Genomic DNA, 15,638 nt, shown 5'->3' on the forward strand with positions numbered 1-15,638 from the left:
GTCCGGCGCACTCCGCTTTTTGTGTTTAGATCATTTCATCAACTCTCCCCGCCCGTCCCCAGATTTTAATTTAACTTGCAGCTTCCTGCCGAGTCTCCCCAGCTGGAGCCCAGCGGCAGCCGAAGGCTCCTCTCGCCCTCGGGCTGCGCTGCGGGCATCATCACCTGTGCCGGCGCTGCGGCCGCACCTGGGCCGGGCGGGGCCGGGCCGGGGCTGCGCGCCGGCGGCTCCAGGCTCGGGCCGGCTGCCCCGGCTCTCCCGGCTCCGGGTGCGGGTCGGTGCCCGGGGAGCGGTGCGGGGCAGCGCGCAGCATGCGGGGCCGCGGCCCGGCCCGCCCCGGGGGCCGCGTGTGCTGATGTAATCGCCAGGCAGCAGCGCTGAAATTCAACACCGCGGCGGGCGGGAGCTCCGCCGGTGCCGGGGCAGGCGGTGCAGCGCCGCTCCGCCGCCGGACTCCGCGGGCAGCCGCGGGGCGCCCCCGCCGCCCGGCCCCCGGCGCCCCCCCCACCCGCCGCGCCCGCCCCCGCGGGCCGTACGCGGGCCGGGCCGCCCTCGGGCTTGCGCGGAGCTCGGCGGAGACCTCGGGCCGGCGGGCTTTCATGGACAGGAGCTGACCCTGCGGCGGCGCGGCGCTCGGCTTTCCCTCGGATCTCCGCTGCCCGGGCAAATGCATACAAATGCATTTGGGAGCCGAGAGGACAAGGCGAGGACGCATCTCTCCCGCGGCGCAAACGTAAGCGGGAGCCGGCGGGACGGGGCGCACCGCACCGCCACCCCGCCGCGGGGCCGGGCAGGGGATGGGGCTGCGGCTCGGCTCCCACCGCGAGCAGGGCACGACGAACCCGGCGGGCACCGTCCCCGGCTCTGCCTTCCGAGCGCCAGCCCTAACCCCGCGGGGTCCCCGGTGCCCCCGGCGGACCGGCGGGGTGCTGGCTGCTCGGACAGAGACCGCCCGTATCGCTGGCTGTCGCTGTGCCTCTCCTCCGCACCCCTGGTGTCGTTGTGGATGTGCTCTATCCCGTCCAGCACCCTCGTGTCGTCCTTCCCCAGCCCACACCGGGCAGCCGGGCTCTGGTGCCCCGGGGAGCGGGGACAGCCTGGCCCGAGAGCCCGTGCCCCCGGATCCCCGAGGGGGAGCGAGGATCCCGGGGCCCAGCGTTCCACAGTGCCCGCAGTAACCCGGCAGCTCCTGCGCCCCTTCGGTACCTAGCTAGTGAAACGCGGCACACAAGCAAACGCAAGAGCGTGTAGAATTTACGCTAAAGAGCGAAGGGCGCTCTCTTAATACCAGAGATTGCCAAATAAGCTGCTCTGTATTCACGTGTTTTTGCAATTGGCAGAGGTATTTCTGATGCATTCTCACCTGTGATGCAAAGGTAGAGCTCTGTTCTCTGCCGTTTATCTAAAAGCAGCCTCAGTAAAATGACTGAGTTTATAGTTGTAACAATATTAAAGAGGTTACTTGTGTGTGTCTCTGTAATGGGCGGATTTTGTTCTGGCTGTGTCTTAAGTTTACTGAGTGTTCTGAGGAGGACAGAAGAATTTATTTAGTGTTGTAGTGAGGATTATGCTGCTAAAGTGTGCCTGATGTATAATCCGGGTGTACTTGTGAGCAGGTAAGGGGCTTCCTGAAGGTCGCCTTCTTAGATCTGTTTTTAATGGCTGTGTTTTTGGGGCTTCTTCAGGAATTGTCTGAGTGCAATTTCAAAGAATGGTTTTATTTTAAATCTATAAAGAGGTATTGCTGATGGAGAAACATAAACTGCATTATAGGAAAGAGGTACAGTAGCAGTTTACTCAAGTTCAAAATATGCGATAGCTTCAGAATGTATCTGTATGCTTCTATAATATTTACCTCATTTACTTCTATAGAGAGCAAGCAACCTGGTCACTTGCCTGTGTTAAGAAACCAGAATTCCTCACAAAAGGATCAGGTTTCCTTAGCATATGTCAAACCAGTAAATCCCTTGCAACTTCAACCACCTTTTCCTTGAAATACCATTGGGTCAGGCCTGTGTAGGGGTGTCTCTGCAGGTTAAATAAGTAAAACAGCTGCATGACTTCTCAGTCTCTCACCCCATTTATTGACAGAATATTTAAAGTATGAGCAGCCTTGTGTCACCCTTGTTTCTTGCAAGCACCAAATTGTAGTACATTTGAAGAATGATATACAAAATATACAGAGACAAACCCTGTGAAAGAAGAGTATTTCACGTGAGTAAGAATTCAAGTTATATGCTTTTTCCTTCATAGAGGAAAAAAAATGGTGTATGCTATCTGAAGAAGAGAACTAGTGTAAGCAATCAGAGATTTACTTGTAAAACTGTTCTAAAATCATGTCTTTTCAATTATATCTTTCTTCTTTTAGAAATACTAACAGAGTTGACTCTTCTTCTGGATGTGGTGGTTTCTCATTTGAAGCCAGATGCTGTCCAAAGAGTGAGCCACCAGGCAGGGAGTTTCCTCTCTCTGAACCCCAGTCCTGTTGTAGAACTCCTGTCAGGGCAATGCTCCTCTACCTGTCTCGTCATCTTGTATTTCTCCCATTTTCCATTCATTCAAGTTGTGAAATTTGGCAAAGGATTCCTTGATTGCTAATTGGTGCCATCTGTGACCAAAGGGCATGTGAGTGTCACACCAGAGAGGTTTTGCAGGCTGTTGTGTCCCCTCAATCTGTGTTTCTAGTAGGTGTTATAAAACTTGGGAAGCAGCACTGGACCTACTAGCTAATTTAATTATAGCAGCAAAGAAAGTTATATTTTTTTTTATATCTTGAAAGGTAAGTTTGAGAGTTGCAGGGCATCTCTGTCCACAAGGTGCTGTGACCTTTCCAAAGCCCCTCTCAAGCTTGATGGACCCAAGCTGTGCCATTCCCCTCAGCAGTCCCCAGACTGGTGCTGGTGTTTAAACCATCAGCCCTGAGGAGTGCAGGACTGAATGAACCTGTGGCAGTCACACTGCAGACAGGTTTACTAGCAGCCAGCTGGTGGTATTTCTTCCTTTAAACTTGAGATTTAGGAAACTAGGCTGGAATGAAGAGGATGCTGCTGTGCACTGACCAAACCTGAGTTCTGTGTGCTGCTGAGTAGCCTTCAGAGGGTGGAATCTTTCATTGCGGCTTGCCACAACTTGCTTTGAAGCTTATCAGTTTTCTCATCCCTCAATCACCCCTAATGCAAGAAACCACCATGGATAGTTGCTGTCCAGTCTTTAGGAAGAGGCAAATGGCCACAAAGATTATCAGAAAGATAAACTCAGTTTTTAGTGGTACAATAGCTCAGTCACATTTGGTAGTGCCTTCCTCCAAAGTGATTCAATAGTGGCCCTCTGCATATGCTTAAATGTACAATAGAGCAGATGAAAAGGTAGAAGAAGGGGAGGAAGTTTGAGAGACCCCTTGGCTATGCCCTAAAGCCAAGGTATTGGAACAGCTTCAGGTGTGATGTTAACTAGGGAAAAATAGCCAGAATTTGGGTCAGCTGAAGTCTTCCACTCCGCAAGATTCTGCATTTTTCTACTGGTGCATCCCAACATCTCCAAGAGCTGTGGACTGAGTTGAGACAAGGAGCCAAGCTCCATGCAGCTATGGCAGATGATGGGTCAAGCCACATACACGTTGTGTATGGTGTATGCCTGGAGCCTGGTGTCTTAGTGGCTGTGCTGGTGTGAGAGTGAAGACTGCGAACTGACTGTTCTGCAAATGTACAGAGTGGTGATCTCAACCAAGAGGGAGGGTTTGCCTGGATTAGGTTGCACATGGTTTCATTTATAAAAAATTTTCCTCATGAAAAAAGATAGAAGGAAGTCTCACTTTTCTCACGCATTAGAGGACCCCCAGCGCTATGGTTGTTTCTGGTCCCTGTTTTTTCTCTTAGTTGATAACTCATCTGTTCTTGATATTATCTGGAGAGCACTGTGTAAGCCAGGCATTTGTCTTTACTTCTCACTAAATGTTTCTGTATATTCAGTTACATCTGCGTAATTTACAGCCCTGGGAACATGTTCTAATTTCTTGCTTTCCTACAATGTTTGCTGGAAGTGGCAGAGGCAGGTACCTGACAGACACAGCTTTGTACCTGGCTGGTGTAGTAGAAGAGGCTGTTGTAATTATTAGAGGAGTCATCTTTGAATTTTGGGCTCTGGGGTTCTTTGAGCATCCTTATTTTGTAGCTAGCTAAAATGTTTTATGTGATTTTTAATGGCAAATCCATTTTGCACCTTTGAAAATAATAAGGGTCAAATAAAGGGTTGTCCTGAGTTTTAGCTGATACAGTGCAATGCATGGACTTTGTTTCTGGCACAGCTGTCTCCTGACGCTGAGTTTCTCATTTGATCAAAAGATGATACATTGTGTGATGCAGAAACTTTGAACTTGAATTCTGGGCTTTAGAACTCTGAAAAAATGAACTGAGCGTCCTGTAATGGACAAGCTGTTTGGACAACAGTTGGTGTTAGGTCTTTTCCAGGGGTGTCAGAATTGCTCCAGTAGACATTTCATGGCTGTAGCAGGAGAAAGCTTGAAGGGAGGAATAGCTAGGGATTGTAGTAGTGGTTAATTAAAGAACATGCCCCTACAAGCATGTTGGGATGTGTAAGGCATAGTTTCCACCTTTCCCTCCCTCTGTGATCAGAGCTAAAGCATTGATGCATATTTTTGAATTTCCTATATGTTCTGTGCATTTTCTTCTGGAAGATATGGTGTGTCTACCATTTTACAGCGGCAATGATGACTTTCATGCCTTATTGTTCCTTAAATTATTAATTTGTTCTGTTTGCCAAAATTTAAGCTCTCACAATATACAAATCCACTTGATAAAACCAGGCTATTGCTCTGTGGTTTTCATGTACTTGGATGTTTCTGAAATGCTTGAATTCCAAAGACTTTAAAGAATTAGTAAGATTTTTCACTAAATACTGCTCTGTGTGTACGCACATGTACTTATATATATTTCTTTCTGTTTAAATCATATGTTCCTGTACAAAGAGTGGTAGTGTTTTCTTCCTATCTTTTTTTTTTTTTTTTTTTTTTTTTTTTTTTTTTTTTTTAATGTGAAACTCTGGCTAATTAGCTGGCAAAATTATGTGACATGAAGTTATATATGTTTAGTTGCAGCTGTGTTACTTTCAAGTACACTTGAATCCAGGTACTCAAGTGCTCTTTGACCTGGTGCAGGAAACTTTTTTAGTCACTCTAGCATTCCATATTATGAAAAATTGCTGAGATTGCAAACATTAACGAGCAAGAGGCTTGAGTGTGAGTTGATTAGTGTCAGAACTATATTTTTGATATTTTTGAAATATTTCTTCTTAGAACTGAGTAGATAGCGGTTACTGTAATTGTTACATGCATCTGTGCCTGGTTGTCCAACAGTAACAGAAAATAGATTTCTCATTTATTAAAAGATTCAGTCACTGAGAAGATAGTGATTAGATGTTAATCTGGCTAAAATGATAATTAAGAAACAGCAGACAATCTGTTCTTAATCATAGCAAAAATGTAGTCTGTATAACATTCAACACTTCTAAAGTGAATTTTGAGCACATAATCTAGATCAATATTATGTATGTTTGTTGGAAAAACTGTAACACCAGTGTGCTATCAACATTATTTTCGTACTAAATCCAAAACACAACAGTCAACCAGCTACTAAGAAGAAAATTGTCTCCCTGGCTGAAACCAGGGCAGTGAGCCTGTGATAGCTGTCAGTATGACACTCTTCTACCTGAGCATGGACTTGTAAGTTGAAGTGTGATGGGATTTTTTTATTACTTTGTGAAGAGCATGACTTGTAGCATGATAAAATTTTACGATACAAGAACAAAAGTTTGACACAACATTTTCACTTATGGGAAGATGATGTGATCTAGTGAGAAGACTGATAGGATGTTAAAAGTATCTAAAGTATCTAATGATCTCCACAGGAATTGACTTGTCATTTATTTTATGGGTTTTTAATGGTAATGTTTTTTCTTTCCAGGAAGAAATGTACTGTGTAGCTGCATCCATATTTGAAAGCTGCTGCAAGAAAATATAAAGCAGATGCAGTAATTTTATTAATAAAAACCAGTGTAAAATATATGTGCTATGCATGAGGGCATACACAACCTGGATCTTTGTGTGAAACTCCTCCTCAGTATCAGTAAAGTTGTACAATGTGATGGCTCTGATTCAGGACTTGCTGAAGTCAGTGGTATTCTGCCATTTGGATCTTGAACTGGGTTTCTAATTCCTTGGAGTTCTGAAACTGTAGATGTTTTCTCACATGATTTTTCCCTTTCTTTCCCTTTTAGGAAAGCTCTCCTTTTCATTGCAACATGTGTAGCTGTGGGTGTTGCACAAGTACCCAAACAAGGTGAGAGTGCTTTGTTTATAATAGGACATTTGTATAATATGTTAGTAGATGAAAAGACTAAATGGCTGTTGTTACTTGTGACCTTAGGTTCAGTTCATTAATTCATGTGACTTAAAGAAAATACCAATTGCAGCATAATGAGAGCAAAAGTTTAAAGCAGCAGTTTGGAAAAGATGACCTTTTGAAAATTACTCAGATTTTCTGTCTATGAAATTGCTTACATATTTAAGCAAGCTCTTCATAAAAAAGAAGCCTTGTACAGTGAAAAGGCTTTGATTGTGTCTTCACTGCAAGTGGGTGTCCTTGGGGGTGGCAGGCTATGACTGAGTTACCTTTGCACTTAAGGCAGGCAAACCACGGCACATAATACAGGCTGGCATTGCTAAAGCAAAATGTGAAATTTGGTATTCATTTGGCTTTGCATTCAGATGCAGATGTTGTGAGGAAATAGGCTTGTCTTGTTTTTAGTTTCTTTTTTAATCTGCCAGCTGTTATAACAGCACCAGATGTGCAACTTGATCTGGAGACTGCTGTGGGAATGATAGGTCCCAAAATTGTGGAGGCCAAGGTGCCATTTAGCCCCTTCTTATTTGCCATGAGAGTGGCAGCGTCAGTTCTCCACCATGGTCCTCTGCTGGACAGGTGAAGCATGAAGTAGGTCATCCTTGGCTGGTGAGTGTGAAACTGCAAATACTTGTCTGAATGCAAACAGATGGATTGCGTGGTTAAGGCAAGACTCATTCCTGATAATGTTTTCCTAGAGCCCTTTGGGATATCTCAGCAGCCTCCCACCATTATTCTCACCAATGCGTTTTTCCTGCTTGTCATTCCCAGAGATTGGCAAAGTTTGATTTTTCCTTCAGTCGCGGAGTTTTTGTTTTGCCTGCCCCTGTTGCCTTTGTAGTTTTGCCCTCCAGTGTTGCCCATTGCTTGCCTGGTAAGATTGGTTGTTGATTTTTCACATCCCGCTCAATGGGGGCCATATGCTTTTGTGATGATGGGATTTTCCCGGATTTTTATAATAGCTGAGCCAAGTTCTCACTGGAGGAGGGGCAGCATGTTAGATGTGTGTGGCCTGCCCTGTTCCAGGCCTGCAGGGATGGGAAGGGAAGAGGCAGTTTTAGGAAGGCAGTTTACTGTTTCCCGGTGTGGTGGGAGCAGGTGACAGATGCCAGAGACAGCTCTGTGGTGACTATTTGAGTGTCTTCATCCCTCCAGCCCACCATCCTCCTCTGCAAAGAAATAAACCATTTTCCTCACTCTCATGCCCCTCAGCCTGAGAATTGCTTCTGACTGACCCTTCAGGTGAGGACTGTGAAAGCTGCAGGGCTGGGGGTGCAGTAACACAGGGGAGTGGGTGGAGACTGAATCCCACCTGCCTCTTGGCTGAGAATGCTCCATGCACAGAGCTTTCCAGAAATGGAGTAAAGCCTCCAGTCTCAACATGCTTATATTGAATTATGTTTTATTTTGTTACCAGAAGATGAAGCAGTTTCCTTTTTTTTCTATTATTATTATTTTGTTGTTATTGTTATTACTGCTATTCAACAGCATTTCTAGACGGCCATATGAGAAGCCTTATTGAATGGAAACTCCTCTCCATCCTTGATGCACAAGTGCCGTACATGACTTTATTTTCTTTAAATGCTTGCTTGGGATCAAAATGATGCATAGAATCTTGATGAAACTTTCTTCCCATGAGTGAATTTGGTGCTTCTGGCACTTTATTTGCACAGTGTGTAAACAAAGTTGGAAAAAGCAGTTCAGAGAAGGAAACCTCCTCAGAAAAAACAGAGAGCATTTCAAGTATATCATTCGGTTTCAGTATATAAGCTGCATTTTTACATTTGTGGTGCTTAGTGTTTGTCCAGGAACAGGATTGCATGCCTATCAGGAACATGTTAATGCCTTGGATTTTAAACTTCCTTGGCAGTTGTATTTTGAAAAAAGAATATTCTGCTGAACATGCAGATGTTAGCTGATTAACATGCCTTCTCTCCTGAGCTGAGGGGACAGCCTCTGCATGCTGTACCAGAAAGAATACACCTTGTTCAGTTTGGTATGCTGCTATAAACCACGATGAGTGAAGTACTTGTAAAAATACAGTCTCAGACTTTAGGAATAATAATTTGAGTGGGGTTCAAGGACGCACAGAATTAATGTGTCTTGCTGGCTTTTCTGTGCCCATAATCTGATCTGGCATCCAGGAGAGCATTTGTTGCAGCCAGGTATCTTAATTTACCCAGTTGCAGATGCATCACCTAGAAAATTGGCAATCTGAAGCGAAATTATTCTTGGTTCTGGTGGAGCTGATTGATTAATGGCCCTTTTCTTTTCCCTTACCCACACTGGAAAAAGGAAAGGGAGAAATGTGTGTGCTAAGATTGCTGAAACAGGGAGAGCATCTCAGAGGTCCTGCCTTCAGAGTAGCTGTGAGTATGGAGCAATGTGGAAATGAGCAAGAGGCACTGAAGGGAATATGCATGTGAAACAGTCCTGAAGTCAAATCCCTTCATCCCTCCCCAGTTCCTTTGTGGGGTGTATTTTTGTGCCATGCAAGGGTCAGAAGGCTTTTTGCCAAAGCTGGTGTAAGGTTTTGGCTTACCTCATGATGCAGTAAGGTTGTGAATTTTTAAAGATCTCCTAGAAGGTGGAAGGAAAGCACTTGACACCAAAACCTCAAAACAACCTTTCCTTCAAGAAGCTGAGCTGTTATAATTTGGGGGACTAATGGGTTGGATAAGCAGTAAGTGAAGACAGATGTTTTGCAGACATGAGTAAACAAAGAAAACTGACAACTGATAGGTGAAGCAAATAATGGTTGTCATGCTGGGAGGAAGAATGAGAGGGTTGCCTGCTCCCAAAATCCAGTGTGCTGCCAAGAGCTTCTGAAAGCCTTAAAATAAAATAAATATGCATGTTGGACCAGAAGTGAAATGACTGGCCAAAAAAGTTTGGAACAGCCTTTTGGCTTGACAGTGGGTTAACACACAGCAAGTCAGCAAGGAGTAATTCCTTTATACTTACTTTTTTGATGTCATTTTTCACACAGTATTTATTTGCATTTAGCTCTCTCAAGACCTGCCATTGTTTGCAGAAATCTATTTGCAGGATACAAAAAAAAAATTATTCCTCATCATGCTGATTATTTTCTCTAATAACTTTTAAACTATGTGCTCTTTTCAAATCAGAACTGCCAAAAAATTGACCGTTTTGCTTGCAGTTTGCCTTTTATTAGTGATAGGCTTGAATGTAATTTTTAAGCTGACTATTTTAAACCAGGTTAAGCTTTTTATTTTACACTTGAATTTATAATACATTGGATAGATCACATGTATTACTATTTAAAAATAAAAATATGTAATTACAATTTTTAAAAACTACAACTGCTTGCCCAGTATTTCAGGTTAGGATGTGATACTCAGGCACAACCTTAGGTTAGGCTAGCAGCTGTTCTCCTTGTGCAGTCAGCTGGCCCTGCCAGTGCACAGAGGTAGTGGAGCAGTGCATTCTGGCTTGGGGACCATTTGCATGTGTAAGACTGTGTTGCTCAGAGCTCAGGACCTGTGTTTCTTCCCAGCTTCCCTCCCCAAGGGCAGTGCAAGCACAGCTTTCTCCTGCAGAGCTCCAGGCAGAGCAGGCAGGACGGGGTCCTGGCAAAGAGCAGTGGTTCATTAGCAGAGGCACTGTGCTTCAGAGCTCTACTAGAACCTGACCTCTGTTATCAGCCTGACAGATAAAAATACAGCCATGGTGAATTAATTGCTCTGAGGCAAAACATCTTGAGAACTTGGCATACACAGGACTTTCTGCAGAAACACTCTTTCTCCATACCTCCGTCTGCACTGGCTGCTCGCCAGGATAGTCTTGGCCTGTCCGTGAATCTCAAACATGACTCGAAACACTACAAGGTGTGTAATTAATTTTCAAGATGTACAGTGTGTTCAGGTTGATGCTTTTGGTTCCAACTTATAAATCACTCTCAAGGAAATCTCAGGCACTTCTCATAATTTAGCACTGAAACTAAGCCAACATCTGTCTATTCCTAAAGTTTGCTATGAATACATTCAGTAAACAGAGAAAGTGAAGCTGGGAAAGGAGACCTTTTTTCCACTTAAAGCGTAAATATCCATTTGTTTCAGTGGCTCTTTTCTTTCAATATTGCAGCAAATCCTTAACTTTTCTTCTTTACTCTAAATTTTTGTTGTGCTTTATAATAGTTTTATTTGCTTAGTATAAGCATGCCCATAGCAAATGTAGCCTCAGCAAAATGCTATAGAAAGTGCCTGTGTCTGCCCAGCCAGGCTTATTTGATCAGTACAACTATTAGATACTACAAGTAATTTTTAATATACGTGTTTCTGTGAAGTTGTTCCTGTGAGAGGTGGAAACAGATGATATCTTATGCTGCTGTGTAATGATGTTTATGAAAACTAGTCTTCAGGTTCCCCTTGTGGAAAAAAAATCCTAAAATATGGGTTAAGGGGACCTTGAACTCATCTGGTCCTAACTCTTGCTGAGGTCAGTGTCACTTCAGGTTGTTGGGTTCTGTCCAATTGGTCTTTGAAAATCTCCAAGAATTGAGATTATCCCATGTCTCTGTCCACCCTGGTCCAGCACTTGACCACTTTTGTGGTGAGCCTGCTTTTTCTTTGTATGGAGCTGAAATTTCTTGTGCTGCAGCTTGTGTCTTACTCCTCAGCTTTTCTCTGTTTTTCCTATGGCCTCAATTCAGATAATGGACAATTTTATTTAGATTCCCCAAACTTTCCTGTCTCTAGACCAAGCTAATGTTTCTTCAGCCTTCTCAGTATGTTTTAGCTCCTAATCTTCTCATTCCATATTTCTGTAACTGCATTTTGATTCAACATCTGCAATATTTCTGCACCTTTCACAAACACTCAGGCAGGCAGTTTTACCAATCAGTCTATCAATGCCATAAATGCTATCTTGTTTTGAGATCCTACAGAAAGGCTCTTGAGGATCTGTGGTTTAGCTCCTGATGAGCCTTTGTAGTGTTTCAGCTGCATCATAAGGGATGTATCTTTATATTCATCTTGAAGGAAGTTGTCTATGCCCACCAGCTCCAACTTGGCCAAATGTGATTTAGGCAATAAGAAATTAATTGGGTCACCTTCAACTGTTGATTTACCCAAAGATGGCTTTGATTTCTTACCCAGAACAGATAAGAGTTCAGTTTATCAGGATGATAGATAATTGTGTTTTTACCCATTAAGTGAAGATATTTAGCCAGGTAAAAGTGGAGACACTGTGTGACCCAGACTAAGGGAAGGCTTAAAGGACATAGCTCACATTGAATGAGAAACTAGAGAATCCAACACTGAATAAACCACTGCCTATTCTTCTACAGGAAGATCTATCAGATTTCTGTATGTCAAAGCCAAATCTATAGAACATCAGTCAGAAGGACAGCTGGCTGCTCTGTCTCCTGCTGTGGAGTGCGTTCTTAGTTCAGTGTCTTGTCGTGGTGGCTGCAGCCTTGTGCACTTTAGGGGGAGAGATGAGGCAGAAGACAGCAGCACTTCCCCTTGGGTCCTGGCAGTTCTCCTCTTTCCTTACTCCTCACCACTTCCACTGCTCCAGAGTTCACCTTATCCATGGCTCTAACAAGTAAACTGTATGGAGGGGAAGGAGGCCTTACTGTGCTAACTGTGCTATAAATAGATTGTCCTTTCTTATAAACTAAGCCACCCTTCCCTCAAATGCTTTGATTTGTACTCTTTAGATAAAGAGCAACAGCATGGATTTAGTGCAGAAGATTTTTTGCAGAAGGAAAAGTTTTCGAAAAAAAAACTAATTCTCTGCTCAAAGAGTAGACAGGATTAGCTTAATAAATAAAGAACGAACCAAAGTGTATTTGCTGATCACTGGAAAGTTTGAAGAGAGCAAATGAGAATTTTTCATTTTCATAAGTGAACTGACCTACAATGGGCATTTTGTGGACCTTTCTGTGTGTTTGTTTAGTTTGGTTGGGTTTTTTTTTTTAAGAGGGAAATTTTGCTCTGGCTTTAATTACTTGTTTGATTTATGTGAAAGATCAGTGCCTTCCAGGAGGGATTTGGTGGCCTTACTGTGTGAAGTGTATATGCTCTGAGAGGTATAGATTTGTGAGAATGTTCTGTGTACATTTGTTTATATGGATCTGAATGTATGAGCTTGTAAATTAAATCAACAGTGTGCCTTTATTTCTTTTTACAGCAATAGATGTTCTTCACCAACTAGGCCTTGTGAAAGATGTCCAAGAGCCTTCAGAGACAGCAGTGCCCTCACCATCCTCTCTGTTACCTCAGGGTGTTCGTCTAACTGCATCAGGAGTGGTGCTAAGCGATGATGCACATATTGAGTCCCGTGTCCCCCAAATCATACCATCAAATCTAGGGCATCAGTTCACCTTATTGGTTGGGCTGTACTCTTACAGAGCCAGTAATGCTTTTCTTTTCAGTGTTAGGAACAAAAGCAGGCTGCAGTTTGGTGTCCAGCTGCTACCGAGGAAGGTAGCAGTGTACACCGGAGGGAAGCAGCCCGTGTACTTTGATTATTGTGTTCATAATGAACAATGGCATTCGTTTGCCATTGGCATTGGGGACAAGACTGTCTCACTATTTGCTGAGTGTGGAAACAAGTACTACAGCAGTGAAGTACTTTCTGAAGTGGAGACATTTGATTCAGAGGGTGTATTTACCTTGGGAAGGATGAGCTCTCACTCTGTCAGCTTTGAAGGAGTTATATGTCAGCTGGATATTATTCCCTCTGCAGAAGCCTCTGCAAACTACTGTAAATATGTGAAACAGCAGTGTCGCCAGGCTGAAACCTATCGATCTCTGCGTGGGGCTCCACTTCTGCCACATGGGCTGGATGCTTTTTCTAAGATGATCACTGATGAGGAATACCAGGAAGATATATCAGCTTATAGATGGAAAGAAGTATCAAACATGCCTGTTACCAACGTTGCTCAGATTCACTTTTTACCAGACCACTTTGAGTTAAGAAATGCCTCTGTACGGGAGTTTGCGGAGACCAAACCTCTGTTGCTGGAAGCTTGGCCTCAAACAGAACTCCAGGAGAACATTGATCTGGCTCTTCAGCAGCAGGAGACGAGCAGAAAAAGAAACATCATGAAAACCCATGCAGCTTCGTATCCAAATAGTTCAGCTAACACCACAGAAGATGCAGGCAGACATAGTGAGCTTTCTCTGATCTCCCCTGTAAAACAGAGTAAAACTAAAGGCAAGAGAATGGAAAAAGCAAAACAGCATTTAGATGAACCAAACAAAAAGCAGCAAATCTTCAACACAACTCTGTACAGTTTGCCTGCTGAGCTCCCTCTGGATAATCGACTTCATCCGGGGCAGGAAGGTGCATTTGATGCTGATGAAACTTATCATACAGAAAGCACTTATGAAAATGGTATTGATAATTATGCTTATGACTATGAAGATCTTGGCAAAATGTTTGAAAGGGGAAGTGTCAGAGGTCCAAAGGGGGAAACTGGACCTCCTGTAAGTTATCTTTATTACTCTTTTTATTATATTGCAGCAGCATACATTTAACAGAGGCTTTGAAAGAAACCTCTCCAAGCATGCCAAAGCTGTGACTGCAGTTTCTCCCAGCTGTATTGTACAAATGTTTGTCTGCCTTAAATGTGTCTTTTTCTCACATGTAATTTTAATGTAAGTGTCATATACTTTTATTTACTGGAAGAATATAAAGACATCATGATACTCACATTCTGGTGAAGTGGTAGGCAACCCAGGCTTCTTTAAAATTTGGAATGCAGCTGGATGTTTGTAACTACTGATTACAGAGACTGCTCACATAATAACGTTGCAGGCTAATTTACTGCAGTTCACAAATATGGGTGCTGGTCCATAAAAAGAACAACCAGGCTGCTTGGAAGACTGACACAGTTGTCTTGGTTGAGCAATGCTGTCAAAATTTATAGTTGTAGAAATAGACCAGCTGCAGAATCTAGTCTGCAATCATTCATAACCCAAGGTTATGGGGTTAAGCAAACCTGCATGGAAAATGGTTTTTAGAACAGTCTTACAAGGTTTTGAGGTATTTTTTCAGTTCACAGAGTGATTTTTGATACAATGGCAAATGCACAGTAGTGGTTTTAACAGAAACTCGTTTATCCTTTCTTATTGTGTGCACAAGGCTCATACAGTTTTTAATAGATAGAAATGTGCCCATATATATGAAGCTACAGAGCAGAAAGAACATCAGTTCCTGCGTAGCCTGGGAAATATAATAGATCATGCTTAGTGCTTGTGTGAGATTTTGGTTGAAATTTTAAACCATAGTTTTTAAACCACTTGCTTTTTTTGTTTGGTTGGTTTTGGTTTTGGAAGTGTTCATCTGTTTGGTTATTACTGGAAAGCAATTTGATATGTGTTAAGTAGCTCCTAATATATATTTAAATATGGCCATAAATTTCTGGTGTCTATTCTTTTAGCCTTGAATTTTTTTTTTTTCTTGAACTAGTAAACAACTAAGAACCTATTCAAAAGTTCACTTTTTACTCTAAACAGGATCCAGGCACAAAGTAATTGTTACACAATTGGAAAATGTGTTAACAAGTAATTCACACTACTCCAGAAGTGCTCTTGCTTAATCTTTTTTGATTGCGAAGTCGGTCTTTTTTCTCTCTTTGTCCCTTATGATAGCATTCATGGTGACATGTCACTAAGCATGTAGCTGTCATCAGCATGAGGTTAATTTCCATTTTTGGACCTTAGGATGTTTAGTAACTACTAATAGAAGGTTTTAATTTTAGCCTGTAGCTTGTTTGTTGTGATTTCCGTCAGTCACAGCCAAGAAAGTTAAATCCCTTTATTTTCATGTATCACAGAAATGGCTGCTGATAGTGTTGGTTGTTTGCATTACTAAGAAACTCCAAGCAAATGCTCTGGGTTGTTTTTCTAGGCACTACACACAGACACTGCACATACAGTGGCAAAGATGACAGCTGACTTGAAGGGTTCAGAGGTGTCTGCTACCATCTTCAATGCTGTCTTACGGACTGGGGATAGAGAAGACTGCCTTGCTTAGGAATGCAGACTGTAGTCTGCAGGGGATAGGGTGCATTTGTACTGAGGTGTTTTGCTGGGTCAGGATTTAGAAAATGTGCCCAAAGGTCTTAAAGGTCTGTGGTAGAGCTGGGAAGTTAATCTAGACCCTTGTGGGCCCCAGGTTGGCTGAAGGGACCAGCAGCACCTGCTGGAACAGAGGCAAAGCTAAGACACCACTCTGCCAGAGAGGCTG

At 43.2% G+C, this 15,638-nt stretch overlaps 1 protein-coding gene across 1 annotated transcript in view; it reads left to right on the forward strand.

The window, feature by feature from the left end:
• Positions 1 to 600: 600 nt before the first annotated feature.
• COL24A1 (collagen type XXIV alpha 1 chain) overlaps positions 601 to 15,638 on the forward strand; it is a 119,066-nt gene continuing 104,028 nt past the window's right edge. The window contains exons 1-3 of the mRNA XM_063165770.1: positions 601 to 733; positions 6,292 to 6,353; positions 12,573 to 13,873. Of these exons, the coding sequence (XP_063021840.1) occupies positions 678 to 733; positions 6,292 to 6,353; positions 12,573 to 13,873 (1,419 nt within the window). The 5' untranslated portion in view covers positions 601 to 677. The remainder of the gene's footprint in view (positions 734 to 6,291; positions 6,354 to 12,572; positions 13,874 to 15,638) is intronic.

Source organism: Melospiza melodia, chromosome 11 (genome assembly GCF_035770615.1).
Source record: "Melospiza melodia melodia isolate bMelMel2 chromosome 11, bMelMel2.pri, whole genome shotgun sequence".
NCBI classification, from domain to species: Eukaryota; Metazoa; Chordata; class Aves; order Passeriformes; family Passerellidae; genus Melospiza; species Melospiza melodia.